Source organism: Ornithorhynchus anatinus, chromosome 3, assembly GCF_004115215.2.
Source record: "Ornithorhynchus anatinus isolate Pmale09 chromosome 3, mOrnAna1.pri.v4, whole genome shotgun sequence".
NCBI classification, from domain to species: domain Eukaryota; kingdom Metazoa; phylum Chordata; class Mammalia; order Monotremata; family Ornithorhynchidae; genus Ornithorhynchus; species Ornithorhynchus anatinus.
The window spans coordinates 7,118,012-7,145,094 of record NC_041730.1 but is presented as its reverse complement, the minus strand read 5'-3'; the positions used below and the strand labels follow the sequence as shown (position 1 = coordinate 7,145,094).

The 27,083-nt window shown below is 55.4% G+C and overlaps 1 protein-coding gene across 1 annotated transcript; it reads right to left on the bottom strand.

The window, feature by feature from the left end:
- Nucleotides 1–1,957: 1,957 nt before the first annotated feature.
- MAJIN (membrane anchored junction protein) lies at nucleotides 1,958–26,076 on the bottom strand. Its single transcript, XM_007664450.3, has 11 exons — nucleotides 25,972–26,076; nucleotides 18,081–18,208; nucleotides 17,453–17,495; nucleotides 11,043–11,118; nucleotides 10,724–10,849; nucleotides 10,423–10,457; nucleotides 10,005–10,156; nucleotides 7,993–8,134; nucleotides 3,454–3,511; nucleotides 2,580–2,694; nucleotides 1,958–2,181 (listed from the first exon to the last, which is right to left on the bottom strand). The coding sequence occupies exons 2-11, from the start codon at nucleotides 18,179–18,181 to the stop codon at nucleotides 2,133–2,135; spliced, it is 897 nt and encodes a 298-aa protein (XP_007662640.1). The 5' UTR covers nucleotides 18,182–18,208; nucleotides 25,972–26,076; the 3' UTR covers nucleotides 1,958–2,132.
- Between the last annotated feature and the right edge of the window lie 1,007 nt (nucleotides 26,077–27,083).

Sequence of the window (27,083 nt, the reverse complement as noted above, 5' to 3'; positions counted from 1 at the left end):
CCACTGTAAAATGGAGCCGAGACACTTGATCTCCTCTCGGAACGAGCTTCCCGTGGGACGGGGACCGTGGCCAATCCGGTTTCCTTGTAGCTACCGTAGCACTTCAGCAGTCAACTCATTCGATCGTATTTATTGAGCGCTTACCGCGTGCGGAGCATTGTATTAAGCGCTTGCACTTGGGAAGCACTTAAAAATGACGTTGGTGATGGTATCATCATTTATTACCAGGGCGGGCCCCAAGCTAATGAGGGAAACAGTGGAGTCCTCCCTGGAAGGACCCCTTCTCTGCTCCGGTTGGTTTCCTTTTCGGCCCGGGACAGGGAAGACCCAGCTTCTTCTGCCTTCTGAGAGCCAGGCAGCAAAGGAGCACAGCAGAGTCTGGGAGATGGAAGGGAATTTAACAATAATAACGTTGGTGTTTGTTAAGCGCTTACTATGTGCCGAGCACCGTTCTAAGCGCTGGGGTAGATACGGGGTAATCAGGTCGCCCCACGTGGGGCTCACGGTCTTAATCCCCATTTTACAGATGAGGTAACTGAGGCCCAGAGAAGTGAAGTGACTCGCCCGCAGTCACACAGCTGACGAGTGGCAGAGGCGGGATTCCAACTCATGACCTCTGACTCCCAAGCCCGGACGCACACATCTGTGAAGCCTCGAGCTGGCGGAGGAGAGCAAAATCCAGAGAAACAGAGGTGTCCCCGGTTGGCACGTGTACTGTGGGTGGACTTGCTGCTTTCCGGTGCTAAGACCAGGCAGGAGGCGTCTGGGGGCTCCTCGGTGCCCCGGGACAGCTAGGAGGGGGGCCGGGAGGCGGAGTTAACCCAGGGCCCCTCATTCCCGAAGTTCTCGCTCCGGGTTCCTGAGGCGGAGCAGAAAGCCTGCGTTGTCTGTTCGGCCACGGAAACGGACAAGCTGGGACGCACACAAGAGGGGAGGGCGGGACTGCGGTGGGGGGCATTTTGGGTCAGGACTACGAAGAATCGGCAGCCTAAGGGGTTCCGAACAGGGAGACGAGACCCGCCGGGGTGGGGGGGGGGGAGCCCTGCGGCCCCTCCCGGGCCCACTCCCATCAGACGTTCGGGAAGGAGGGAGGGGGTGGGCCCCGTGGGGCGGGCTTGGTTCCTCTGGGTCAGATGGCTGTGCCCCACATCTCTTCATTTCTCCTTCTCCCCGAGGCTCCTGCTCCTCTTCTGGCTTCCCCGGCAGATCAAGCCCGTCCTTTCTTCCCCCACTCCTGTCCACTCTTCTCGGCCGTCGGCCCCTGCCCCCCCCGACCCCGGGGGAGGGGGGAAGAAGCTAATTCCCCCAGGGGAAAGGCTTTGGCTGAGCTCCAGGGGAGCTCCAGGTCCCAGCGCCAGAGGTCTGGCAGGGCAGCTCCCCCGCCAAGGAGCTCCGGTTAGGTGAGGGCCCGTCTAGGGAGAGGCCCGCCCCGGCCACCACCACCCAGCGCTAGCCCCGCGGAACCGAGCGAGGCCGGGGTCCCCGTCTCTTCCTCGTTCCCGAGGAGCCGTGGGGGACGGGGCCGTGGCCCCTGGCTCCGGGGGTCTGGGGGGAATCGGGGCGGCTCCCAGCTCCGGGCCCGGCTCACAAGAAGGGCGGGGCCAGAAACCGAGGGCCTGTCTGGGGCAGACGGATTCCCGAACCGGGGGGGTGGGCCGGGGCCGTCCCTGGGAAGAGGCGGGGAGGTCGGGGCTCGGCTCCGCAGGGAGCAGAGGTGATTCTACGGGCGGGGTGGGGGTTGGGGGGGGTGAGCTGGGCCTTTCCCCCGGAGATGATTTCTGGGCCCAAGAAAGGACTTGACTTTGCCTCCCTTCCTCTCACTCCACCAAGTCCAATCGATGAGCCTTCATAAATAATTTGCCACCGGCGGCCTCTAAGTGCTGGGGGCGAGGGAACCGAACCGCTTCCCGGGGCCATCGGGAGCTCACGCTGGACCATTAGAAAAGGTAGAAGGATCCACTCGGCCAACAACAATTTTATTTGGAAGGAAAAACAGGTCAGCGAGGGCGGAACGCGGCACGGAGACGTCAACGGCCGCGGGGCCCGGCTCCCGGCCTTCACCTCCCGGTCTCCTTCCCGGGTGCCGCCGCGGAGCGTACCGGGGGCCCGGAGCCGGCTCGGCTTTAGAGGATTCAGGGCTTGCTCTCGCTTCCGAAGAAGTTCCAGTAGGAGAATAAGGAGCTGAAGGCAGAGATGGGGGAGGGGGCACCGTTTCCAAAGGAAGGTCGGCGCGAGATCCCAGGGCAGGTGGCAGGGCCCAGCTGGACCTGGCAAGGCCTGGGAGACCCTCAGGCCCGAGGGTTTCTGGGGTAAGGAGGCTCCCGACCCTCTCCCGCGGGGATTTCCCAAGGTTGGGGCGTGCGGGGGGTGGGCGCACTGCAGACGGGGTGGGACGAAGTCTACGTCAAGGGGAGTCGACCAACCGCCCGCCGTGGGACCGGATGAAAACCCGTCCAGGCCAGAGTTCGGCCTGCAGATCCGGTCCTGGTGGGGCCCCGGCCTCTAAGCACGTTTCAGAGAGAGATGGGTGTTCTCCATTCCCCGGGGGGGGGGGTTGCGGGAGGGGAGGCCAGCCCTACCTTAAGAGCTTAAGGAAGCCACGGCTCTTTGGCTTCGAGGGGTCGGGGCTCCCAGTGCAGCTGTTCTCCTGCGACGGGGCCGGAGCGGCCCGTTGGTGACGGCCGGCCGAGGCACCTGAGCCAACGAGGGTGGAGAGGGCCGGTTAGTCCCAGGAGACGCTGCCCTCCGGTTCCGCCCGGCCTCGCGGAATCGGCCCAGGAGCTGGATTTGGTAAGGACTGCCCGGAGCCCCGCTGCGGTGTCGGCTTCCGGAGGCTTCGGGTGTCCTTTCTCCGGCACTCAGTACAACGTATGGCTCAGTCCATTCCTCCTCCTCTTCCTAGGGGCGGGGGCTGGGCCCAGACAGTCACGTCTGGCCCCGGGCATTGGCTTCCTCTTCGGGAAGGGGCAGCGGCTGGAGCCCTGTGGCTCGGTACCCAGCGGGAAATGCCGCCGTGTGGGGAAGAACTCTCCGGACAGCGCAAGACCTCTAGTCCGCGGGGAGGGGGGCGGGGAAGAAGGGCCGCAGAGAACCCGGCCCCCACGAAAGCCTGTCCGTCTCCAAGACGGCTCCGGGAATCGTAGCGGGCTGGTACCTGTCGAGTGCCCGACTGCAACGCGCTGTACTCGACGCTTGGGAAAACGCATCCCGAAGATGAGGTGCCTGCCCTCAGGGAGTCGGAATAAATGACTGAACGTCCCATGGACTATACACACAGGCCACAGGGTTGAAGACGGGGCGATCGACGGCCCCGATGCCAGGCAGCCTAATCCCAGGGCGACGGGTTAAAAAAAGGCAGACCCCGGCCCGGAGCCGAGCCACGTTCCGCCTAAAGGCGAGGGGAGGACGGGGTTATCGCTAGTGAACGGCGAAGTCCAAGGGTCCAGCACTTACCTTGCTCCTCGCCGACGGAGGTACTAACAACCTGCGATCCCTGCTGGGCAACGCTCTCCTGGTTTAGGTTCCAAGAAAAAAGAGAGAGACCGTTAACCCCAAGTAGGGAGAGGTCACTTACCCACTAGTACGTCTCCCAGCAAACTACTTCCTTTTCCCCGTGGTTCCCCCGTCAGCGTGAACGGAGGCGGGGTGTATGCCACGGGTAGGTCCAGTTGGAGAGAGAGCTCCAAGGCTAGGAAGGGATGAGTGGAGGGAGGGTAGCACTTTGTCGTAACCATCTGGAGCCCCCGCAACTCCAATCTCCGTCCCCACTTCCTCGACTCGCATCCGCCATCACGACCCTCAAGTCGCCAGCTCCGGGATCATTTTTTTTTTCCCCTCCTTGGGAGTCGGGGGTTGGGGGGGAAGGCATCTCCTACTGTCTGGTTCCCATAACTTCAACCAAATCTCTCACTTAACCTTCCAGAGAGGGGAAACCCGAGCCCTACGTTTCTCCGCAAATATCTACCAGTTCCAGGCGGGTCTAAAGAGGTGATGTGTCTTCCCAGAAATGGGTGCTGAGAGTTACTGACTCCGGCCTGGGAGGTCCGGGGTCCAGGTGCCAGCCTGCTCCGCTGAGGGAGGGGTGGAAGGGCCGGGGGAGGGCGGTTGGAGGCTGGGAGGGGACTGGCTACCTAGAGCCAAGAGGCCCGAACGCCACCGTCCGGGGTCTTTTCGGTCCTGTCCGGACACGCACCGGTCTTAACGACATTAACTGCGGTATTGGTTAAGCGCTGACTGCGTGCCCAGGCACTGTCCTGAGCGCTGGGGTAGGCCCAAGATAATCAGGTCGGACCCAGTCCTTGTCCAACACGGGGCTCCCCGTCTGAGACGGTGGAGGGAACAGTGAGACGGGGAGTCCATCGCCCCCGGTGGGGAGGGGGCCCCTACGGGGGAGTTTAGAGAGAGAGAGAGACAGAGGTCCTTTGGGAGTTGAAATTGAAATTGGTGGGCCTGGCTAGCTTTGGCCTCTGTCATTAGGGAGGAGACAGCCAGACAGACACAAGTGATTTTCCTCAGGCTTTTCTCTCCACGGGCTAAAAATACATCCCCGCCTCAATGAATCAGACAGAACGCGAACCCTCTACCGTAACTTTCCCCAACGGGGAGACGAGCTTTTTAGCCAATGGACCGAAGCGGCAAATTAAATCTTTCTGGCTCAGGTGACGAACACAGAGCGTCCCTGTGATCGCCTGGTTTAAGAGAAATCCTTTCCCCGGGAACCCGATCTCACATGGGGACGTATTTTCGGCTTTGCGTCCAGATCGATAAACATAACCCTCTTTGTTGGGCTGAGCCTCGCTCGAGCTTTTTTGTACACCGAGTGTCAGTTTGAAAAAGTAACTCTGCCTAAGAAGCCGTGGGCATTGAGCTTGCGGAGAGTGATGTGTCAAAATCAAGAACGAGAAGGTATGAAGGTGAGAAAAGTGAGGGAAATGTTCCCTTAGCGGTAATTATCTCGAATTTATAAAGCGCCTTTGTTCCAAAATGCTCGAAGCCCTTCACGATTGTCTCATGTCTCTTCCCCTGCTCCCTGAGGGAGGGAGGGAGGGAGGAAAAGGAAAAAAGGGAGGGAAGGAAAGAGGGATGGAGGGAAGGAAAGGAGGGAGGGAGCGGGAACATTTAATCCCCTTTCTACGGATGGGAATCTGAAGCCCAAGGAGTCACAGCTCAAATTCACTCCTTGCTGGAGTCTCGGACTGGCTCCGTGGAAAGACCCCGGGCTTGGGAGTCAGGGGTCATGAGTTCGAATCCCCGCTCTGCCAATTGGCAGCTGTGTGACTGTGGGCAAGTCGCTTAACTTCTCTGTGCCTCAGTTACCTCATCTGTAAAATGGGGATGAAGACTGTGAGCCTCACGTGGGACAACCTGATTACCCTGTATCTCCCCCAGTGCTTAGAACAGTGCTCTGCACATAGTAAGCGCTTAACAAATACCAACGTTATTATTACTGGGAGCTGAGACTATAGTAACAATAATAACTGTGGTATTTGTTAAGCGCTTACTACATTCCGGGTACTGTACTAAGCGCTGGGGTGGATACAAACGAATGAGGATGGGCACAGTCCCTGTCCCACGTGGGGCTCACCGTCTCGCTCCCCATTTTGCAAATGAGGTAGCTGAGGCCCAGAGAAGTGAAGTGACTTGCCCAGGGTCACACAGCCGACAAGTGGCAGAGCAGAGATTAGAACCCACGACCTTCTGACCCCCGGGGCCACGCTCTATCCACTGCGCCCTTCCTTCGGGCTTCCCCGAAATTCAGCCGGGGATCTCAGGGACAGAGATGCCGCTGAGGGGCTGGAGCTGGGGCCGGACCCCGGGATGGAAAGGGAGGGCGGTAGGGATGGGGAAAGAGGCGAAGGGATCCTGAGAGGACGGGAAGCCTCGCCCTCAGTCTGGCCTCGGGGCCGACCTGCCCTCCGTCCCCGAGGCTTCTGATCTGTGGCAGGTCAAAGGAGGAGTGACGAGTTCCTTTTTACTTAGACAGAGCTTGCCCGGATATCCCAAGATGACAGGGTTGACAGAGAATTGCAGGTGTGAGCGAGGTGGTTCGGGCAGATCCTCCCGTTCCCGTACTCTGAGGAAGACGGTCCCCTTGTGCGGATGCCTCGCCCTCTGTTGGCAGGCCTGCTGTCCTTCCTGACCCACGCTGGGTGGGGGTACTTTCATTTATTATTAATGATAACGATAATTACTGTCACGCTTGGAATTTCTAGAGTGCCTTGACTTGAACCGAGCACTTTCAGATCTCATACTCTCCTCACATCACCCCTGCAGGGAAAGGAGAGGCAGGCGGGCACTTAGAGAAGCAGCGTGGCGCAGTGGAAAGAGCACGGGCTTTGGAGTCGGGGCTCGTGAGTTCGAATCCCAGCTCTGCCACTTGTCAGCTGTGTGACTGGGGGCGAGTCGCTTCACTTCTCTGTGCCTCAGTTCCCTCATCTGTAAAATGGGGATTAAGACTGTGAGCCCCTCGTGGGACAACCTGATTCCCCTGTGTTTACCCCAGCACTTAGAACAGTGCTCTGCACATAGTAAGCGCTTAACAAATACCAACATTATTATTATTATTAGGTATCTTCCTCCTGGATTTACAGATGAAGGATCTGAAGCCCAGAGAGGTTGAGGGACTTTCCCAAAGTCACAGAGCCGGAGGCAGGGCCGAGGGGAGAGCCCAGACCTTCTGATGCTGCTTGTGTCAGAAATACCATAATATAATCTCCGGCCACATCGGTCCCCCGAGAACTGCCTTATACTGTTGGTGAGGACCAGTAGGCAGTCTGGGGTGAGGGCTGGGAGAGGTCAAAAGTGAGAGGTTGAGTGGGGATTGGGCCCAGGGTTCAACGACGGGCTTGGTTGGCTCTCGACAGGGTTTCTGCTAAGTGTTTACAATGTGTCAAACATGTTCCAAGCACTAAATTAGATACAAGTTGATCAGGTCAGACACAGTCCCTGTCTCACAAGGGGCTCCCAGGCTAAGTACGAATCCCCGTTTACAGTTGAGAAAACTGAAGCACAGAGATCTGAAGTGACTTGCCCAAGGTCGCACAACTGGATTAGAACTCAGTTCTTCTGACTCCTAGGCCTGGGCTCTTTCCACTAGGCCCCACTATGACTCAGTGGTTCCACATGAGGATGGGTCAATGGTTACCATTAGTTAGCCCTCCGAGGTCGTTCCCTTTCGAGGTCTAATTCTGCATTTGTTTGAGAGGGACAAAGGGAGGGAAGGGGGAGAGGGCAGAGGCTGGAGTGGGCGGGGGGCCGGGGGCCAGGGGAGGGGAGATGGGGGAATGGAGCCAGGGGAAGGATAAAGGATAAAGGACCTCGAGACTGAAAGCAGGATTCCGGAAACTGAGCCAGCGAAAAGGACGGGAAGAATGGAGGAGCCCCTCCACCCACTCAACTCAGTCCTCTTTATTCCTTCCTGACCTGTGTCCCTGTCCCCCTGTGCCTTCAAGCAGCTAGGACCAGCTCACAATCTTGGGATTGGGGATAATAACAATAACAGTAGTAATAATAATAATTATTATAATAATGGTATTTGTTAAGCACTAACTTACAGTGCCAAGCACTGTACTAAGCATTGGGGTTGATACAAGATAATCAGGTCCCACAAGAACAGGTACTGAATCCCCACTTTGCAGATGAGGGAACTGAGGAACGGGCCAGTGAAGTGACTTGCCTAAGGTCATAAGGCAGGCAAGCAGTGGAACTGGGATTAGAACCCAGGTCCTCTGACCCCCAGGCCCTTGTGCTCTTTCCACTAGGCCAAAGGGGGCCCTCATCTCCCGGCCTTCTCGGCCCCAAGCAAGACCCAGCCTGTTGGCCTTGGAGGAGGACCGGGGCGGGGGGGAGATCCCCGAGACTTCGCGTCCCTTGTGAGGTGTGCCGGCCGCTCACGTGGGGGACGGGAGCCCCAGCCCTGGGCCCGTCAGGGGGGTGCGGGGAGCCCAGGCCGTCCCTCCCTCGACCGCACCAAAACCCCGGGCGGGGACTCACCTCGGCAACGGGAACATAGAGGGGAGACCGAGACGGAGCCGCTTCCTCGCCGTCTCTCGCCTGGTGACTTGCCCTCATGGACCCGGAGCTGGTTGGGAGCTGGTTGGGACTGCGGTCGTGGCGGCAGGCAAACTTCCCCGCTCTGAAAACCAAACGCGACCGAGCGTGTGAGACACGGCTGGCCTCGGCGATGGCTCCCGCCCCGGTCACTCTTTACAACTAGTACCCTCCCCGCGCCAGGGCTTTGCTTACGGTCCTCCAGACTGTGGGCTCGGCCGTGGGCAGGGAACGTGTCTACCCACTCTGTTCTACTGTACTCCCCCAAGCGCTTCGTACGCTGCGCCGAAGAGAGTAGGCGCTCAGTAAGCACCACCGATTGGCCGATTTGGTTATTATTATAATTATGGCTTCTGTTAAGTGCTTATTATACAGCCAGCACTGTTTTAAATGCTGGGGTAGATACTGGCCAATCAGTCAACGTGCTTACTGTGTGCAGAGCACTCTTCTAAGCGTTGGGGAGAATACAGTGGGCAGAGTCGGTAGATATGTTCAGGTTGGACACGGTCCCTGTCCCATATGAGACGCCCGGTCTAAGTAGGAGGGAGAATAGGTATGTGATCCCCATTTTACAATGGAGGAAACTGAGGCGCAGAGATGTTAAGTCACCCGCCCGTGGTCACTGAGCAGTTAACTGGCAGAGGCAGGATTAGAAACCAGGCCCTCTGAGTCGTGCCAATCAATCAACCGTATATATCGAGTGCTTACTTACTGTCTGCAGAGCACTGTACTGAGTACTTGGGAGAGTATGAAATAACAATATAACAGACCCGTTCCCCAGCACAGCAAGCTTATAGTCTACGGGGGGCAGACATTAAAAGAAATAAAATACATTACAGATACGTACGTAAGAGCTTTGGGACTGGAGGGGGAATGAAAAAAGGGAGCGAGTCAGGGCAACGCACTACTGAGTGGAAGAAAAGGAAAAGAGGAGTTAGTCACGGAAGGCCTCTAGGAAGAGATGTGCCTTGAAGAGGCGAGAGTAACTGTCTGTCGGATATGGGGAGAGAGGGCATTCCAGGCCAGAGGCAGGACGTGGGTGAGAGGTCGGCAGGGAGATGGACAAGACTGAGGTACAGTGAGAAGGTTGGCACTGGAGGAGCGAAGCGTGCGGGTTGGGTCGTAGTAGGAGCGTAGCGAAGTGAGAGTGTAGGGGGCTAGGTGATTGAGATCTCTAAAGTCAATGGCGAGGAGTTTCTGTTTGAGCCCGAGGTGGGTGGACAACTACTGGATGTTCTTGAGGAGGGGAGAAACGTGGCCTGAACGTTTCTGTGCAACAGAAGGGGACCCAGAACTGAACCCTGAGGGGCCCCCACCGTCGGGGGGCGGGAAGCGGAGGAGGGGCGGCCAGAGAGAGGAGGAGGAGAACCAGTGTCAGCGCCGAGGTTGGATCACGTTTCCAGGGAAGGGGACGGTCCACAGTGTCGAAGGCAGCCGAGAGGTCGAGGAGGATTAGGATGGAGGAGAGGCCCGTGGGGTGTGGCCACGAAGAGATCTTCGGTGACCTCCGAGAGGGAGAATTCCGTGCAGCGAAGGGGACGGGAGCCAGGTCGGAAGGGGTCAAGGAGAGAATTGGAGGAGAGGAAAACTGAGACAGTCGGTTTGGACATGTCGCTCCAAGAAATGCCCCGGCCCTGAGGGACATTCTCACGCTGAGTTTTCCCCAAACCCCAGGGAGCAGAAGGAAGGAACCACCAGGGAGGAGCAGAAGTTGAACTGATGAACGTGTGCCATGAAGAGTCACACTCGGGCCAAGTTGTGAGTGACCGCGAGGCTGCGACAGAAGGGGGAAGTCACAGGGTGGCAAGTTCAAACTGGGAGGCCGGGGATTGGCCTCCTCTTCCAGTCGGTCGGGGATGGTTTCTCCAGAGAGGTAAGATTTTGGCCGTGGCCTGGGCAGAGGGCAGCGAGCCAATCTGAGCCCGCGGGAGAGCAGAGCGGAAGGCGCCACTGACCTGTCCGGCCCCTTCACCGGGGATGAAGCGAGCCTCTTCTCTCGCCGTTGCTTCACCACAGCCACATCCTGGGTCTTCACTTTAGAGAAGGCTTCGGAGCCCCTAAATCTCGGTCCCTTGGAACCACCGCCGTGTCGGAACCCTGACCGTTGCTGCTTGGGGGGGAAACACTGCTCATCTCCACCACGGACAGGTAGGAGAGGAGAATCACCCAGCCGTGGTGGGGGAAGGAGGGAGGAAGCGAGGAAGTGAGTTTGCGGTTACCGGAGAATCACGGGAGGGAAGAAGGGAGGGAGCTTTCATTTCCTGGAGAATCGCGGGAGGGAGGAAGGAAGGGAGCTTTCAGTTCCTGGAGAATCACATCCTGGATTAGAGAGGCCTGGAGGTCCCGGCACTTCGCTCGGAAGCACCAACTCACCCGTCCAGAAGGGCTGGCTTGCTGTTTCTTAATCCCTAGAGTAGGAGGGTGGGAAAGGATAACCTCTCAGGGCTTTTCTGAGATTCCAGGTCCCCAGGCCTTTTTGAGACCTGAGCCTCCACTGGGAGAAGGTCTGTACCCCAGCTCTCGAGGAGGGGTCTTTCTTCCCACCTCTCATGAGGGCTGGAGGTCCAGCTCCTGGCCCTGCATCTTCAGGTGAGGAGTGCCAAGACACCCTTCCCTCCGCCCTCTCTCACTGTGCCACGCAACCCTACTCTTCCCCACTCAGTCGTCTCCTCACCGGGAAGAATGTCCTCCTGAACTGGCTTCGTCTCCACATACAGGGTGAGGACGAACGGGTAGGGAATCAGGTTGACTTCCCGTTGTTTGAAGCGCAGGTGGGAGGCTCGTTCCCAACGGCTTTTATCTGGGTGGAGGTGTTAAGGGGCTACGGAGAGCTCAAGCACAGAAAGAACCTGCCCCGGAGGACGGGGCTCGGCCGGCTTCCCGAGAGGAAGCGAAACCCTTCTCCAAACGCACCAAGGTTCCGTTGCCCTTTTGCAAACCACAGACGAGCTGCGCTGATGACAATCCGTTTCCAGCTGGGAAAGAAAGGATACACGGGAATATAATGAAGTTCTTCGTGCCAAACGGCTGGATGTTATCCAGGTTCCCCAGGATCGCGCGGATGGAATCCTGGAAAGGCATTTGGGTAGCTTCACGTGATTAAGAAGGATCACTGTTTAGATCGGTCCTGGCTTCTCTGGTTCTTCCCTACAGACCGAGTCCCTCTGAGAAGTAACAGACATCGCAAGCGGCAGTGTGGCCCAGTGGAGAAAGCCTGGCCCTGGATTCTCTCTGCCACTTGTCTGCTGGGTGACCTGGGGCATGTCACTTCTCTGGGCCTCGGTTTCCTCAACTATAAAAAGGGGTCTAAATGCTACCCGGTCCTCTCCCAGACTTCTCTATCACCGTGGATGGCACGACCATCCTTCCCGTCTCTCGGGCCCGCGATCTCAGTGTCATCCTCGACTCGTCTCTCTCGTTCGCCCCACGCATCCTATCCGTTACCGAGACCTGCCGGTTTCACCTCTACGATATCGCCGAGATCCGCCCTCTCCTCTCCACCCGGACGGCTACCTTACCGCTACGGGCTCTCGTCATATCCCGGCTAGACTACCGTGTCGGCCTTCTCTCCGACCTCCCTTCCTCCTCTCTCGCCCCGCTCCGGTCTATTCTTCACTCCGCCGCCCGGCTCATCTTCCCGCAGAAACGATCTGGGCACGTCACTCCCCTTCTTAAACAACTCCAGTGGTTGCCCATCGACCTCCGCTCCAAACAAAAACTCCTCACTCTAGGCTTCGAGGCTCTCCGTCACCTTGCCCCTTCCTCCCTCTCCTCCCTTCTCTCTTTCCACCACCCACCCCGCACGCTCCGCTCCTCTGCCGCCCACCTCCTCGCCGTCCCTCGGTCTCGCCCATCCCGCCGTCGACCCCTGGACCACGTCCTCCCGCGGTCCCGGAACGCCCTCCCTCCTCACCTCCTTGTTCATTCCAAGCGCTTAGTCCAGTGCTCTGCACATAGTAAGCGCTCAATAAATACTATTGAATGAATGAATGAATACTCCCTCCTTGTTAGTCTGTGAGCCCCACGGGTGGCCGGAACAGCATCTGCCCTGATGATCTTGTATCTACCCCAGCACTTAGCAAGTGCTTAGTCCATGGTAAGCGCTTAACAAGTTAATAATAATAATGTTGGTATTTGTTAAGCGCTTACTATGTGCAGAGCACTGTTCTAAGCGCTGGGGTAAACACAGGGGGATCAGGTTGTCCCACGTGGGGCTCACAGTCTTAATCCCCATTTTACAGATGAGGGAACTGAGGCACAGAGAAGTGAAGCGACTTGCCCACAGTCACACAGCTGACAAGTGGCAGAGCTGGGATTCGAACTCACAGTTCCATCTTTATTACTGTTACTAACTGATTTTTTGAGCACTGCCCCCGGGGGTGATGCACCGTGCTAAGAGTTTGGGCAAGCACAACAGAAGCCTGAGACGGGTTCCCCTGCCCACAGTGTGCTGACACTCTAATAGGGGAGACGGACGGAAATACGGTTGACTTCTTAACGCCTCACTTCTCTGTGCTTCCGTTACCTCATCTGTAAAAGCGGGATGAAGACTGCGAGCCCCATATGAGACAGGGACTGTGTCCAACCTCGTTAGCTTGCATCTACCCTAGGGCACAGCACATAGTAAGCGCCTAACAAATATCACTAAAAGAAGAAAATGGGAATTACTGCATTTAATTGGTTGAACCACATTTAATTCCCCTATCCCTGATTTCTGAGAAGGAAACTAAAAATCATTTTTGCAAGTGCCGAGAATGACGCTGGTCGGAGGAGGAAGAGGAGGAAGGGGTGGAGGGTGGTCCTGGCTCACACCGAGGGAGTTTTCTTTTCGATACGTGTGCACGAGCAACAGGACAGGAAGGGGGGAAGGCGGGGAGGGAGTTACCATAATACCACCCTTGCCATATCATGGCTAAACTACCGTATCGGTTTCATCGCTCCCCCTCCGACTTCTCCCCGGCTCCGGTCCGTGCTACACACTGCTCTGCTGATGGCCTTTTTGAAGTATTGCTCGGCGTACGTCTCTCCGCTCCTCCAAAACCCTCCCTTGGCTTCCCACTTTCCCCCGAGTCCCAAAAAGACTGCTAGGGCTCCCTTACCTGGCTCCACCTTCTCTCTCCCCCTTTCCTCCTGCTCCTTTTATTGCTTAGTCTTAATTCAGTCCATCAGTGGTATTGATTGAGCACATACTTTATGCAGAAGATTGGACTGAGCGCTTGGGAGACTCCAGTACAGTGGAGTTGGGAGATCCGTTCCCTGCTCACAACAAGTTTAATTCCCCAACTAACAGAACCTCCCCGCAAAAGGCACGCAAATACCTGGAAGGTTTGATGGAAGGGGTGGGATTTGAGGAGGACTTCTTTCTGAGAGGGAGAGCTGTGGGCTGGTGTACTTGTGGGGGGGAAGAGAGTTTCTGTGTGGGGGAACAACGTGGGCTGGGAGCGTCGAGAGTGATGTACAGCTAGGGGGTTAGCTTGGAAAGCTAATCCAGAGAAGAGGAGCGAATTGAAAAGCAGCGGGGGAAAACAGGTGATATGGAAAGGAGGGAACTTTCAAGCCAACTCTTGAATAATAATAATAATAGAAATAATAATAATGGTATCTATTAAGCACCAAGCGCTGGATAGAAACACGTTAATCAGGTTGGACAGGGTCACCATGTGGGGCTCACCGTCTAAGTAGGAGGAAGAACAGGTACTGAATCCCCATTTTATAGGTCAGGAAGCTGAGGCACTGAGAAAATCAAGTGACTTACCCAAGGTCACACGGCAGACAAGCCGGGATTTGAAACCCGGTCTCCTTTCTACTTAAGGCGGTGCCTGACCTGATCTTGTATCAACCCCAGTATTTAGTACAGGGGGTACGTCGTAAGCGTTTAACAAACACCGCTATTATTACTGAGTCAAGAAGAGAGTTGATGAAGAGGGCATTAAGGCAGGGGGGCGTACACGACCTGTACGGAGAGTTTGGAGAGGAATGGCAGCAAGAAGACAGGGAAAGCCGCTGGAGGGGACTGAGGATTTGAAAGAAGATCCATCCATCGGTGATATTTACCGAGTCCCAAGGGACAGGGATCCCATCTAATTCCCACCTGTGTATTCCTTTCCGGAGTTTAGAACAGTGCTCTGCACACTTAATAAATACCGTTACTACTATTGAGCACTTACTGTGCGCAAAACACTGTACTCGGGCCTCTGCGAGTACAATAGAGTTGGTGGACATGATCCCTGCCCTCGAGGGGCTTTCAATCTAGTGGACGAGACAGACGTTAAAACCAATTCCGGGCAGGGGAAGCCCCGGAGTATAAGGATCAGGACATAAGTGCTGTCGGGGTAGGATGAGTATCAAGGACTTAGGGGTCTTGGCCTTAAGTGCGGAGGTGATGCAGAACAGGAGAGTAGGTTGGGGGGATAATAATAAGAAAAGTCATTTTTTAAAAGAGTCACAGGGAACACAGGGGAACACGGTTGGCTCCTTTTAGCAAGGGGAGGACTGCAGAAGTTTTGCCAGCGGAGAGGAAGGAGCCTCTAGGGAGTGAGAGGTTGAAAACGGCAGCGAGGGAGGGCAAGAGAGTGGAAACAAATGTAAATCTCCCCCCCCCCCCCACCCCAGGACGGTAAGCTCCTTGTGAGCAGAGATCCTATCTACCAATCCTAATGTACTGGACTGTCCCGAGCACTTAGAATAGCGCTCTGCACACAGTAAGTGCTCAATAACTACTATGATCGGTATTATTAATTGCTTGGTAGAGACGGGGGAGGCGCGGATAGTTAGAGGTGCGGGCAGAGGGAGTGGATTGAGAGAGCAGGGGGAGACCTGCTCTTTAGAAAAGCTGGGAAGCCGGGGAATTCCGGGGGACTTGGACTCCTCCAGCCCTAAGTTGACCTAGATGAAAGGTCTGAGGAAAGAAAGGCTCCACCCTCCTTTGGTCCCGTACCCTCTTAAGGGGCTTTTGTGGGCTTTCTGTGGTGGAGGTCTCTTCTAAGCAGCATCTGGAATGCTGGTACCTCAGTCAAGAGCTGCTAGCAGGGTTGGACTACCTCAAGAGGGAAATGGGGCATAGGCCTAGTGGCCTGAAGGATAAATTATACTTTTCCAGCGGTGGCGGAAAGGAGGAGGAAGATGAAGAGGAGGAGGAGGAGGAGGACGGGATCAGCCTGCCTGTCCTCCCGCCCCCACAGCGACCTCGCCAATCCTCGGAAATCTCCTCCCTGGAAACTCTGCGTGGGTCTAGGAGGTTCCACCGGGCCCGCTGGGAGGAGGAAGTTTGACCCACGTTTGCCGGTAACTGTGACGGACGGGTCCCCTGAGCTGAGGGTGGGGGAACTGAGTCACCAAATTGGGGGCTGGGGGAGAATGTATTTTCCTAAACAGTTGGACCGAGCGAAAGAGCCAGTGGCCCTCCCTCTTTACATCTGAAAAACCATCACTCTCCCCACCTTCAAAGCCTTATTAAAAATACAACTCCTCCAAGAGGTCTTCTCCAACTAAGCCCTCACGTCCTCTTCTCCCGTCCCTTCTGTTCACCCCAGCAATTGGATCTGCCCCCTTTATTCATCCCTCCCTCAGCCCCACAGCACTTACGTTCACATTCGAAATTGATTTCTTTATATTAACGTCTGTCTCCCCCTCTAGATTGATTGATTGATGCTCGTCGCGGGCAGGAAATGGGACTACCAACTCTGTTATACTGTCCTCTCTCAAGCGCTTAGTACCGTGTACCGCACGCACTGAACGCTCACTAAATATGATCGACCGCTGGACTCATGATGAGGGCAGGCTCGGAAAGAAACTGGCACCAAGAGGGAGGAAGGTCTGGCCCTCTCCGCCGACCCTTCTAGGATCGGAATGACTTATCGGCCAAACAGGGGACGGGGTTGAGGGGACCACACTCCCAGTTATCCGAACTTTCGGCCCGCCATCCTGAGGCCCCATCCAGCCCGGCGCTCTGTCCCTGCCGGGAGGAGCGGCGTGATTAACGGCTGCCTTCTGGGACGTCTACTAAGTAAGCGCTCGACAGGGCAGAGCTGCGACAGGGTAAAAGCATGCTCTCCAGCTCGGAGGTGGGGGGAACGCAAATGGGGTTTGGGAGGCCTTTGGTCACCTCCAAGAGAAAGAGCGAGAAGAAAGGCCGAAGGGAAAAGAGTCAGGCACTGAGAGAAGGCCATCTAATGCGACTTCAAGGGTCGGATCAGAGAGGGGAAAGGCATACGATTTCTGTCTGGGGTGTTTAGATTTGATATTCTCCGAGGCAAGTTGGAGAGAATGCGGGCACTGAGTGTTGCACCTTTGATATAGAGTAAAACAGCCTTATTCCTGTGTGTCTTACCAATGCTATTATATTGGATTCTCCCAAGCGCTTCGTACAGTACTCTGCATAGGAAGCGCTCAATAAATACCATCGATGGATTGATTTGATTCTCCGTCTCTAAAAGGACTCATAATGCACATCTTCCCAGACAAAATACACATAAAGTGGCCCTGCCCTTTCAGGAACTCTGGGACTGTTTTGGTTGGTAGTTCCCTCTGTCTTGGAAAATCACCGAGTCCCACGATCTCAATGAAAACTGAAGGCAAAGGCTTACTACGGTGACCTCCTCGGAGAGGCCTTCTCCGATTAAGTCCTCTTTTTCTCGGCTCCCTCTCCCGTCTGCGTCATCTACGCACTTGGATCTGTGACCTCTGGGCTTTTGATATTCACTCCACCCTCAACCCCACAACACTCATGGACAGAGCTATAAATTATTTCTTTATATTAATGTCTGTCCCTCCATCGAGACCTTTAGCTTGTTGTGGGCAGGGAACATGTCCGCCAACTCTGTTGTACTGTACACTCCCAAGCATTTAGTACAGTGCTCTGTACACAGTAGATGTTCAATAAATACATATACACCTATCTATCTAGCTACATAATAGATAGATAGGTACACCCAGATTTCACTTTTTGGACAGACGAGGATGATGCCAATGTCAACCCAGGTAGAAACCGGGGCCAGAAAAATGGAAGGAAAAGGTTCTGGGCTAGAATTTGGGAGGGTAGACTCTCTGGAACCCACCCTCCGTGCCAGTTGCCCCGAGCGAGCCCTGTGAGTTAGCTGACCTCTGGCGGAAGTTAGGGAGCCCGGAGCCCCAAAGGGAGTGCTGACCTTTCCACTGGGGAAAATGGGGAGGGTTGGAGGTTTTAAATTTACACAGGCAAACTGGAAAACAGGAAATTAATCCAACCGCACTCCCTTTGGGGGCAGATCTGGGCAGCGTAAATGTAAAACCGTTTTACCGTGCGGGGGCTGCGCCTCGGCCGGTGTGAAACCAGAATATTGTGGGCTGCGGAGAAACACCTCGGGGTGGGGAGAGCCGAGAGGGAAGCGGCAACTCTCCCCGAGGTGCCAGCCTCACCCCTTACCTCCAGTTCGTGGTTGACGGCCTCTTTATTCAAGTCTTCCACTCTAAGAGGCAAACAGACGCAAGACAAGTGAGCGGAGACAGATGGCTCTGGAGACCCGCTGAGCCTCAAGTGGAATCGCTTCCCTAGGACAGAGAGATCTGCTGCCCCTGCCTAAGGAAGATGCGATGGGGACAAACGAAAGCGACCGATCGTTGCTCTCGATTATCCGTGGGCGGGCTGGGCTCCCAAAGACAAGATGGGCCCTGAGTTCTTTCTCCCCTCCCTAGCCGTAAACCTGGCTTCCCTGGGAGCGGATCGCAGTCGGGGGTCCCTGGGCGAAAAGAGCGTCTCTTTAGGCCCCACGTACCTGGGGTTGACACCTCCCCCCTTCCCAGCGCCTCACGGGGCCCCAGCCCCCCGCCCCCAGGGCCTCGCAGGTCTCGAATCCTCCTGGCTCTCGGGCCCGTCTGCGGCCCCGGGACTTCCAGCCAGTCACCCTCCTTATACCGTGCATCTCTCTGGACCCACGGGCTCTTGGCTCGACCTGGGAGAAGGGGGACTGGAATCATGTCGGGGACCCCCGAGATGATCCCCCCGCGAGCCGGTCTGAGCGAAGCCCCGCAGCCTCCCCATCCTTCGGGTTTACCTGATACTGATGCCATATCGGATTTTGAACTTATACAAGTTGACTCCCTCATGGAGGAACCTCGTCTCAGAGAAGGGGAAGGAGAATTCTTTCAAGCTCATGGCCTCAACGTCGGAGCCTAAGTAAACCTGGAAAAGGGAATAACAATAATATGTGTGAAGCACTCACTGGGCGCCGGGAGCTGTACTGAATCCTGGGGCTGATAGCGGATAATCAGGTCGGATACGGTCCCTTTCCCACGCAGGGCTCACAGTCTAAATAAGGAGGAGAACAAGTGGAATCTCCTTCCCATTTTACAGATGAGGAGACTAAGAGGACGTCCTAACCCCCCTCAAATCCCAGTCACTGCTCCCTCTGCCCTGGGTTGAAACACTCCACCTAAGAATCAGAGCAGCATGGCTTAGCGGACAGGGCCCGGGCCTGAGAGTCAGTAGCTCATGGGTTCTAATCCCAGCTCTGCCACCTATCTGCTGTGTGACCTCGGGCAAGTCGTTTTACTTCTCTGGGCCTCAGTTATCTTATCTGTGTCCGAGAGCCCCGCACGGGAAAGGGACTGTGTCCAACCCGACCTGCTTGGATCCACCCCAGTGCTTACTACGGTGCCTGGCACACAGTAAACACCTAACGAATATCACAATTGTTACTCTGATTATATAATTATAATAAAATCAGGAGCACGTAAGGGACAGAGTCGTGTCTGGCGGAAGACTTGGTTCCTAGTTGTCAGCCTGTCTCTGAGAACTGAGGCCAGCCAGGAAACTTCTTCAGGCCTCCTTTGCCTGGCCGATCCAAAGGAAACGATAACGGCAGTGCTTTTCCTAGAGGACAGATGGATGGGGTGAGGGTTGAACTGAGTAAGAGCTTAAGATCCCTGGAGAGGAGCACTACATCTATCCACCACAACATTAGGATTTGTTCGACTGAAAAATTCTGGCGTGAGCTTTGTAATAATAAAACTAGTAAATGTGGTATTCATTAAGTGCTTACTATATGCCAGACGCTGTACTAAGTGCTGGGGTAGATACAAGCGAATCAGGTTGGACACAGTCCCCGTCCCACGTGGGGCTCACAATCTTAATCCCCACTTTACAGATGGGGGAACTGAGACCCAGAGAAGTGAAGCGACTTGCCCAAGGTCACTCAGCAGACAAGTGGCGGAGCCGGGATAAGAACCCAGGTCCTTCTGACTCCCAGACCCCGTGCGCTCTTCCGCTAGACCAGGCTGCTTCTCCGCTTCGTAGGTGTTTGGAGCTGCCTCGCCCGGCCTGGAGGAGCCCCCCTGAGCCCCTTTTAGGATCAGATACCCTGGGAAGACCCAGGGACCCTTCGCCTGCCCCTTTGGAAGTTCTTGGGGTTCCAGACTAGTCACCACCCCGTGGACTCCCAGCAGATTTTGAAGGCCCGCGCTGCCTGCTGAGGCTGCTGAGGAATATACCCGCACCCTTGGACAGTTCCCTCTCTATGCCGACTGCGTTCCACACACACCACAATATACGGGTGCTACTGGTAATTTGCTCATTCCGAAATCGAACGGTAACATTAGCTGTTCGACAGCTCTTAGTCGATCAATCCACGGTATTTACCGAGCGCTTACTATGTGCAAAACACTGACCCAAGCGCTTGGGAGAGGACAACACAACAGACCAAATCCAGGGATAATCAACGCCCCTTTATTGTACACATACATTCATCCGGCTTCACAACCGACAGTCCTTTTTCACTGGGTCTATCCCCCGATACCTGCCTGATACGGATTTTTTTTTTTAATGGTATCCGTTAGGCGCCTACTATGAGACAAACGTTTTTTCTAAGTGCTGAGGTAGATACAAGTGAATTAGGTTGGACACAGTTCCTGTCCCGCCTGGGACTCCCAGTTCAAGGAGGAGGGATTCAGCCCCAGCCCCTTTTATGCCCAGGATCTGAAGGTTCAGCACCCGCTTCCCTCTGCCACAAGTCAGCCGGGGCCCCGGGGTTCCCGGGGAGTCACCCCAGTGCGTATTCATTCAAGACCCAGCTCTCCAGAGAAATGCTCCGCAACTGCCCAAGGTCGGCCTCCTTCCACAGAATGCCGCTTAGGGCGCCGTCACCTCATGCTGCGGGCCCAGCGCTGACGCACGAGATGTCACGGGCGCCACCTGGTCCGGGGTCCGTGGGGCCCATCCATCGTCACCCCGGACACGCCGCGGACGTAACCCGGGGGAGTGGAGGTGGGGGGGAGCCTCCTCCGTAAGCCACTTTACTTCCCTTTAAGTAGCTCTCCCATGGCCACCACGTCTGCAGCTCTTCTCGGACAGTTCACCCGTTGCCCGCGCCTTCTTGGCCCACCCCTGCTTTCTAAGCCCGCTCCAAGCAGACCCTCGCGTGGACGGCCCACTCCCCGGACTTGTCCCCTCCAGGCCCTAAGATGGAGACTGACCCTCTGGGCCCGTCCCCTACAACGCCTAACCAAGAATCAGCCTCTGCATCCAAGCCCCTCGGCCTCACAACTGCCCCACAAAAGACTCTCGGGCTTCTTGCCCACCTTGCTAGCCCCCTCCTCCTAACCCAAGTCCTCCCCTGTAATTGGCTACGTCCCAGCTGTCACCAGATGACTGATGTGTACATTAGCTTTCACTTTGGGAGATATGCTAAGGTGTGAGCGCCTCCCGATGCTAGAAACTTCTGGGCCCTTCCCCCTTCTCTCTAGGGAAGAGGCTAAGCTCAGCTGAGAGAAGCAGCGTGCCCTACTGGCTACAGCATGGGCCTAGGAATTACAAAGGACCGGGGTTCGAATCCAGGCTCCACCACTTGTCTGCTGTGTGACCGCGGGCAAGTCACTTCGCTTCTCTGTGCCTCAGTTCTCTCCTCTGTAAAACAGGGATTAAGACTGTGAGCCCCTTGCGGGACAGGGACCGCGTCCAACCCAATTTGCTTGTAGCCACCCCAGTGCTTAGTACGGTGCCTGCACATGGTACTTAACGGACACACATTATTATTAGCTCGTCCGCTTCTCCCAGACCCATTCCCCTCCAGCCGAGAAAGTTCTAAGGCGGAGGCTGGATCGGAGGGAAGGAGGGAGGGAGAAACATCTTCCCTGTGGGAAACACTTTGCTCCTGTTGGCCAGTGCTCGGGACCTGTAGCTAGTAATGTGAGAACCCCGCTGGCCTTCTCCCCAGCTGCTCTGGGAGAGAAGTGAAGGAATCCATCGGGGAGTTGTGCGTGGAAGCAGCATGGCCTACTGGATGGAGCATGGGAGCTGGAAGGTTGTGGGTTCTAAACTTGACTCCGCCACTTGTCTGCTGTGTGACCTCGGGCAAGTCATTTCACTTCTCTGGGCCTCAGTTTCCTCATCTTAAAAATGGGGATCGAGACCGTGAGCCTCACGTGGGACAGGCACCGTGTCCAACCCCATCTGCTTGCACCCACCCTAGGGCTTAGTACCGTGCCTGGCACACAGTAAGCACTTAACAAATATCAGAATTATTATTAAAGTCACTTCCCGGTTGCAACTGGAAATGCTAAAATGGTTGGAGCTCTAGGGAGACAAGGAATCCCATGGTTAAAAAACCCAGAGGGGGTTTTGCATCGACAGGGGTGGGGCCATTCATCCCATTTTATTCCAGATAGTCCAGTCTATCGATGGGATTTCTTTAATAATAATAATAATGTTGGTATTTGTTAAGCGCTTACTATGTGCAGAGCACTGTTCTAAGCGCTGGGGTAAACACAGGGGAATCAGGTTGTCCCACGTGGGGCTCACAGTCTTAATCCCCATTTTACAGATGAGGGAACTGAGGCACAGAGAAGTTAAGCGACTCGCCCACAGTCACACAGCTGACAAGTGGCAGAGCTGGGATTCGAACTCATGAGCCCTGACTCCAAAGCCCGTGCTCTTTCCACTGAGCCACGCTGTAGGGTAATCAGGTTGTCCCACGTGAGGCTCACAGTTAATCCCCATTTTACAGATGAGGTCACTGAGGCCCAGAGAAGTGAAGCGACTCGCCCACAGTCACACAGCTGACAAGTGGCAGAGCTGGGATTCGAACTCATGAGCCCTGACTCCAAAGCCCGTGCTCTTTCCACTGCGCCACGCTGCTTCTTTAGCGCTTACCGAGTGCAGAGCGCTGGACTAGACGCTTGGAAGAGTCCAATACGACAGAGTTGGGAGATCCGGCCCCTGCCTACAAGGAACCGTTTTGGGCTGGCCTGTCCCCGGCCGGTTCTGAAAGGGTACCGAAAGCTTTTGCGGTTTTATTTTGAAACCTTCACCCCCGAGCATCCTCCCAGGGCGGCTTCAGCTGCCGAGCTTCGTGGCTCTGATGTGGCACCGGAGTTCACACGGTGCCAGAGCGCGTGGGAGAGACGCTCCAGGGGCGCACGAAAAGCAGCGGACTCCCCCGGAATGGCCATGGCAGCACCACGTTATGTATACATCTATAATTCTCTATTGATGCCCGTTTACTTCTATTGATGTCTGTCTCCCCCCACCCAGACTGTGAGCCCATTATGGGCAGGCTTTGTCTCTCCTTATTGCTATGTTGTACTTTCCAAGCATTTAGTACAGTACTCTGCACCCAGTAAGCACTCAATAAACACGATTGAATGAATGAACGTGCCCGGCGTCGCGTGGGTGGTGTCTAGGGCACCTCCTCGTCCGGTACCCGTGCAGGGCGCCGGTGGCCGTGGCCACCCCGGCAAGGACCCGCTCCCGAAATCCCTGCCCAGATGGAGTGAGTTTTCGAAGTGAAACACGACCGGCTGGTGTGACCTCCCGCTTCTTCCGAGACGCGACCGCTGATTGCCGGGGGACTTCCTCCAAGACACCCCACCGCCCTCCAAGGCCCGAGGGCGGGAGGGCCAGGGGACAAGGGAATGAGCGAGAGTTGCCGAAAATGACAACCCGGAGGAGACAGAAATGAGCAGGGCCACAGCTGCCCGTTGGAAAAGAGGAAAACAACTCTTCTAGCTGAGGCCTGTTTCCGGTAATTGCTGGCTGCCTACTTGAAAAAACATAACAATTACTTCCCTCGAAATAAAGATCGGACAGCTTTGCGCCAATCATCCGAGATCGTTTCCGACCACTCTGGGCCTCGGTCGCTGTTACGACCAAGTGGGTGGGGGCCCTTGGATTCCCTCCCCAGTCAGATTTTATGGCAAAAATGACCTTGGCTAGGAAGCTCTGTGGGGAGGCCTGGCTCGCTATGGCTAAGTTTGCCGACTGCAGTCACGAGGCATAATGCAGAAGGCAAAATATAACCTGAAAGGGCACCAGAATCAGACTTCTGAAAGACACTTTTGCCTGGACTGGAAGGAAGCGTTGATTTTCAAGGTACAGACACTGATTTTTGAGGAAATTACTTCCAGGAAGAAACACGTGCATACACACACATACACGCGTGTGTGTATTATATATATATTAAATTCCTGAAATTAAAATATATGTATTTGTTATGCATTTATTACGCCAGGCACTGTATTAAGCGCTGGAGTTGGACACAGTCCCTGATTAAAATAATGACGGTATTTGTTAAGCGCTTACTATGTGCCAGGCACTGTATTAAGCGCAGAGGCGCATACAAGCAAATCAGGTCGACACAGTCCCAGTCCCACGTGGGGATCTCAGTCTCGATCCCCATTTTATAGATGGGGTAACTGAGGCCCGGAGAAGGGAAGTGACTTCCCCAAGGTCACACAGCAGACAAGCGGCAGAGCCAGGATTAGGACCCAGCTCCTTCTGACTCCCACGCCTGTGTCTTCTTACCCATTAGGACACACTATTTATCCGTCTACGGAATTATATATTAAAAATTATTTATTTTCATTTATGTCTGTCAGGGCAAGGAACGTATCTAAGAACTCCTTTGTATCGCACACTCCCAAGCGCTCACTACAGGGCTCTGCCACAGTAAGTGCTCAATAAATACCATTGACTGACATGGATCGAGTGCTTTCTAATTCTTACTCGTGCTTCCTAATGCTTCCATTATCTGCAACCGATTTCCACCTCCCTGGTTAAATTATATGCTCCTTGAGGGCACAGATCATGTCTTGGAATTTCGACTGTACCCTCCCAAACCCCTGGGACGGTTCTCCACACCCGGTATGTGTTCGATAAATATGCCCCATTGATTGCCGCCGGTGGATTCAACACTCTAAAAGGCATCTCAAAGGAAACGACCACTCCATCCAAATAAAGACTCGAGTTACAGAAAGGACTTCAAAAGCTGAGCATGGATGGTCTCAATATTCCCGACACCCCTTCTTCATCTCCTTCTATGAATTACTCTATGGAGAAGCAGCATGACCTAGTGGATGGAGTCCAGGCCTGGGAGTCACAAGGGCCTGGGTTCTGATCCCGCCTCCGCCCCTTGCCTGCTGCGTGACCTTGGGCAAGTCATTTAATTTTTCGGTGTCTGTTACTTCATCTCTATAATGGGGGTTAAGACTGTGAACCAATCCGTGTCCAACCCCATTAGCGTATATCTAGCCCAGAGCTTCGAAGCACGTAGTGCTTACAAATTTTCTTTTTTAACTAGTTTTTCCACCTTCTTGAGAGTGGGTCTCTCCTTTCTCCACTGGGAGAAGCAGAGGCTTGGTGGGGGAAGGACCAAGGCCTCAAAGAAAGGTGGGTTCAGGGCAAGGCAAGGACCCACGATTTATTTCCAGCCTTTCCCGCTTCCGGTCCCAGGAGACGGTACGGATGGGACTCCTTCCACTCTCTCCTGGTTAGGTCCAGCACTAAAAATAATACCAACACTCTTCTGGCAAGGGGAGAGCTGCAGCACTCGACTGACGTTTCAAATTCTTCTGGGTGACTTAACCCCCCGAAAGGTCACGAAGATCTAACAGACTCCAAATGAAAGCAAATCGGCCTTCAAGGATAAAAAAGACAAGACCTCCGGGCAGATCAGTTAAACAGCCCGTACCGTCTCCCCTCCCTCAGCCATCCCCATCTGACCCGAAAATATGGTCTCGACGGTCTCAGAGCCCCGCGCGCTCTGGGAGCGAGCAAGGCTGAAGAATGCGGTTTCACCTCTCTTCAGTTGTGTCTTCTTGCATGAAGATCAACTCGACTATTAGCATTCACGTCACACCGAGTTCACTGCAGTGCTCTTAAAAATCCTACCAACCCCGGTTCCAGGAACCCAAAAATCATGTGAATGGAAAACCGCAAGCCGTTCAGGAAATTTTATTTTTCGGTTTCCCACTTGGGATGGGCTGCCCCGCTCCGACCCATGAGGCCAAAAAACCCAGAAAGATGGTTTTGAGAACGAGAAAGAACACTTCTCCTTTTCTCCTGCGAGGCAGGGAGACTCTAACTCAGAGGGATGACATTCTGCCGAGCTTTTTTAAACCCCGAAGGGTTCCCCGATGTAAATAGCTCTAAAGGACTTAGGGACGAAATGAAGCGAGGGGGGGACGGAAAGGAAACGTGGAAGCTTCCCAAATTCTGCTCCTGACATGAGAGGTGGGCAGAGAGAGCGGGAAATGAAGTTCCTAAGAATAATGACCTCACTACTTGGATTTCCTTAGCTCATTTCTCTAATTGCTCCAAGGACCTGAGAGAGATTAACCCTTTGCCAGGCAGATGGCGGGGAGTCTTTCTTTCTGATCGGTCCCAACTCACGTGGCAAAATAAAAAAGGGACCCTGATCTTCTCATCCCAATTTCAAGTTTAGTTTATTGGGCAGCCGATCAAGGGTATTTATTGGGTCTTTACCGTCCATCGATATCACTCGATAAGCCCAGATGCCCATTTGCCAACTGTCCCCCTCTCCAATAACGGGGCAGGGGGAAAAAATTCCCATCAATCGACAATCATCTGAACACTTATGGGGTGCTTATTCTGGGCTGTGCGTTGTGCCAAGCACAGAGCCGGGCGGGCTGGCATAAAACCGGATAAATGCCCACCGCGGCTGAGGACGGCTTTCGGCGGTTGCCCTCGAAGTCCTGTGGGCCTCCGAGGCTCCTTCGGGCCCGTCCTCCTTCGTGTCTGAGGAGAGGAGGCGGCCTCGGCTGCCGCGCAGGCGCATCAGCTGCGTCCCTCTCTTCCCCCCTCCCACCCCGCCGGACCCTCACCCGGCGCGCCTGCGCACTCCCGCGGACGCAGCCCCACTCTCCCCCTCCTCCCGACTCTCATAGGCCGCGCCTGCGCACACCCAGACACGCCCCGACCCTCGCGCGCTGCGCCTGCGCACACCCGCGGACGCAGCCCCGTTCTCCCCCCGCCACCCGCAGGAGCGTCCTTGCTCGCTCCCTGGCCTGACTCTCACTCGCGGCGCATGCGCATTCCCAGATAAGCCACCCCCCCCCCCGTGCCTCCTCCCGACCCTCACAAGCTGCGCCTGCGCACATCAGCAACCCCACTCTCCCCGCCTCCTCTCTCCCTCCGCCCGCCCCGCCCCTCACACGTCGCGCCTGCGCACACAACCCCGTTCTCCCCCCACAGGAGCGTCCCCCTCCTCTCTCCTCCCCCACCGGCCGCTGCGCATGCGCATAACCAGCCCCCTTCCTCCTGCCCGACGCTCAATCTCCGCGCATGCGCAAATCCGCGAACGAACCCTCCCCTTCCCCCGCCGAAACGTCACATGCCGCGCATGCGCACACCCTCGTAGGCCATCCCATTTTTCCCTCCGCTCTCATTCATTCATTCAATGGTATTTATTGGGCGCTTACTAGGTGCAGAACACTGTACTAAGCGCTTGGAACGTACAGTTCGGCAACAGAGACAATCCCTGCCCAACAACGGGCTCACGCTCTCCCCAAACCCTTCACATTTTAGTATCTTAGAGGGGCTATTGGCAGGGTGGTAGGTTCTCCTATTAATAACTGTGCTATTTGTTAAGCGCTTACTATGTACTAAGCGCTCGGGGAGGTCCCTTACACGTAAATCGAACACAGCCCCCGGCCCTCGCGGGGTTCTCGGTTTTAGAAGGCCCGAGAACGGGGTTCTGGATTCCTTGGGAAGCAGCTTGGCTCAGTGGAAAGAGCCTGGGCTTTGGAGTCAGAGGTCATGAGTTCGA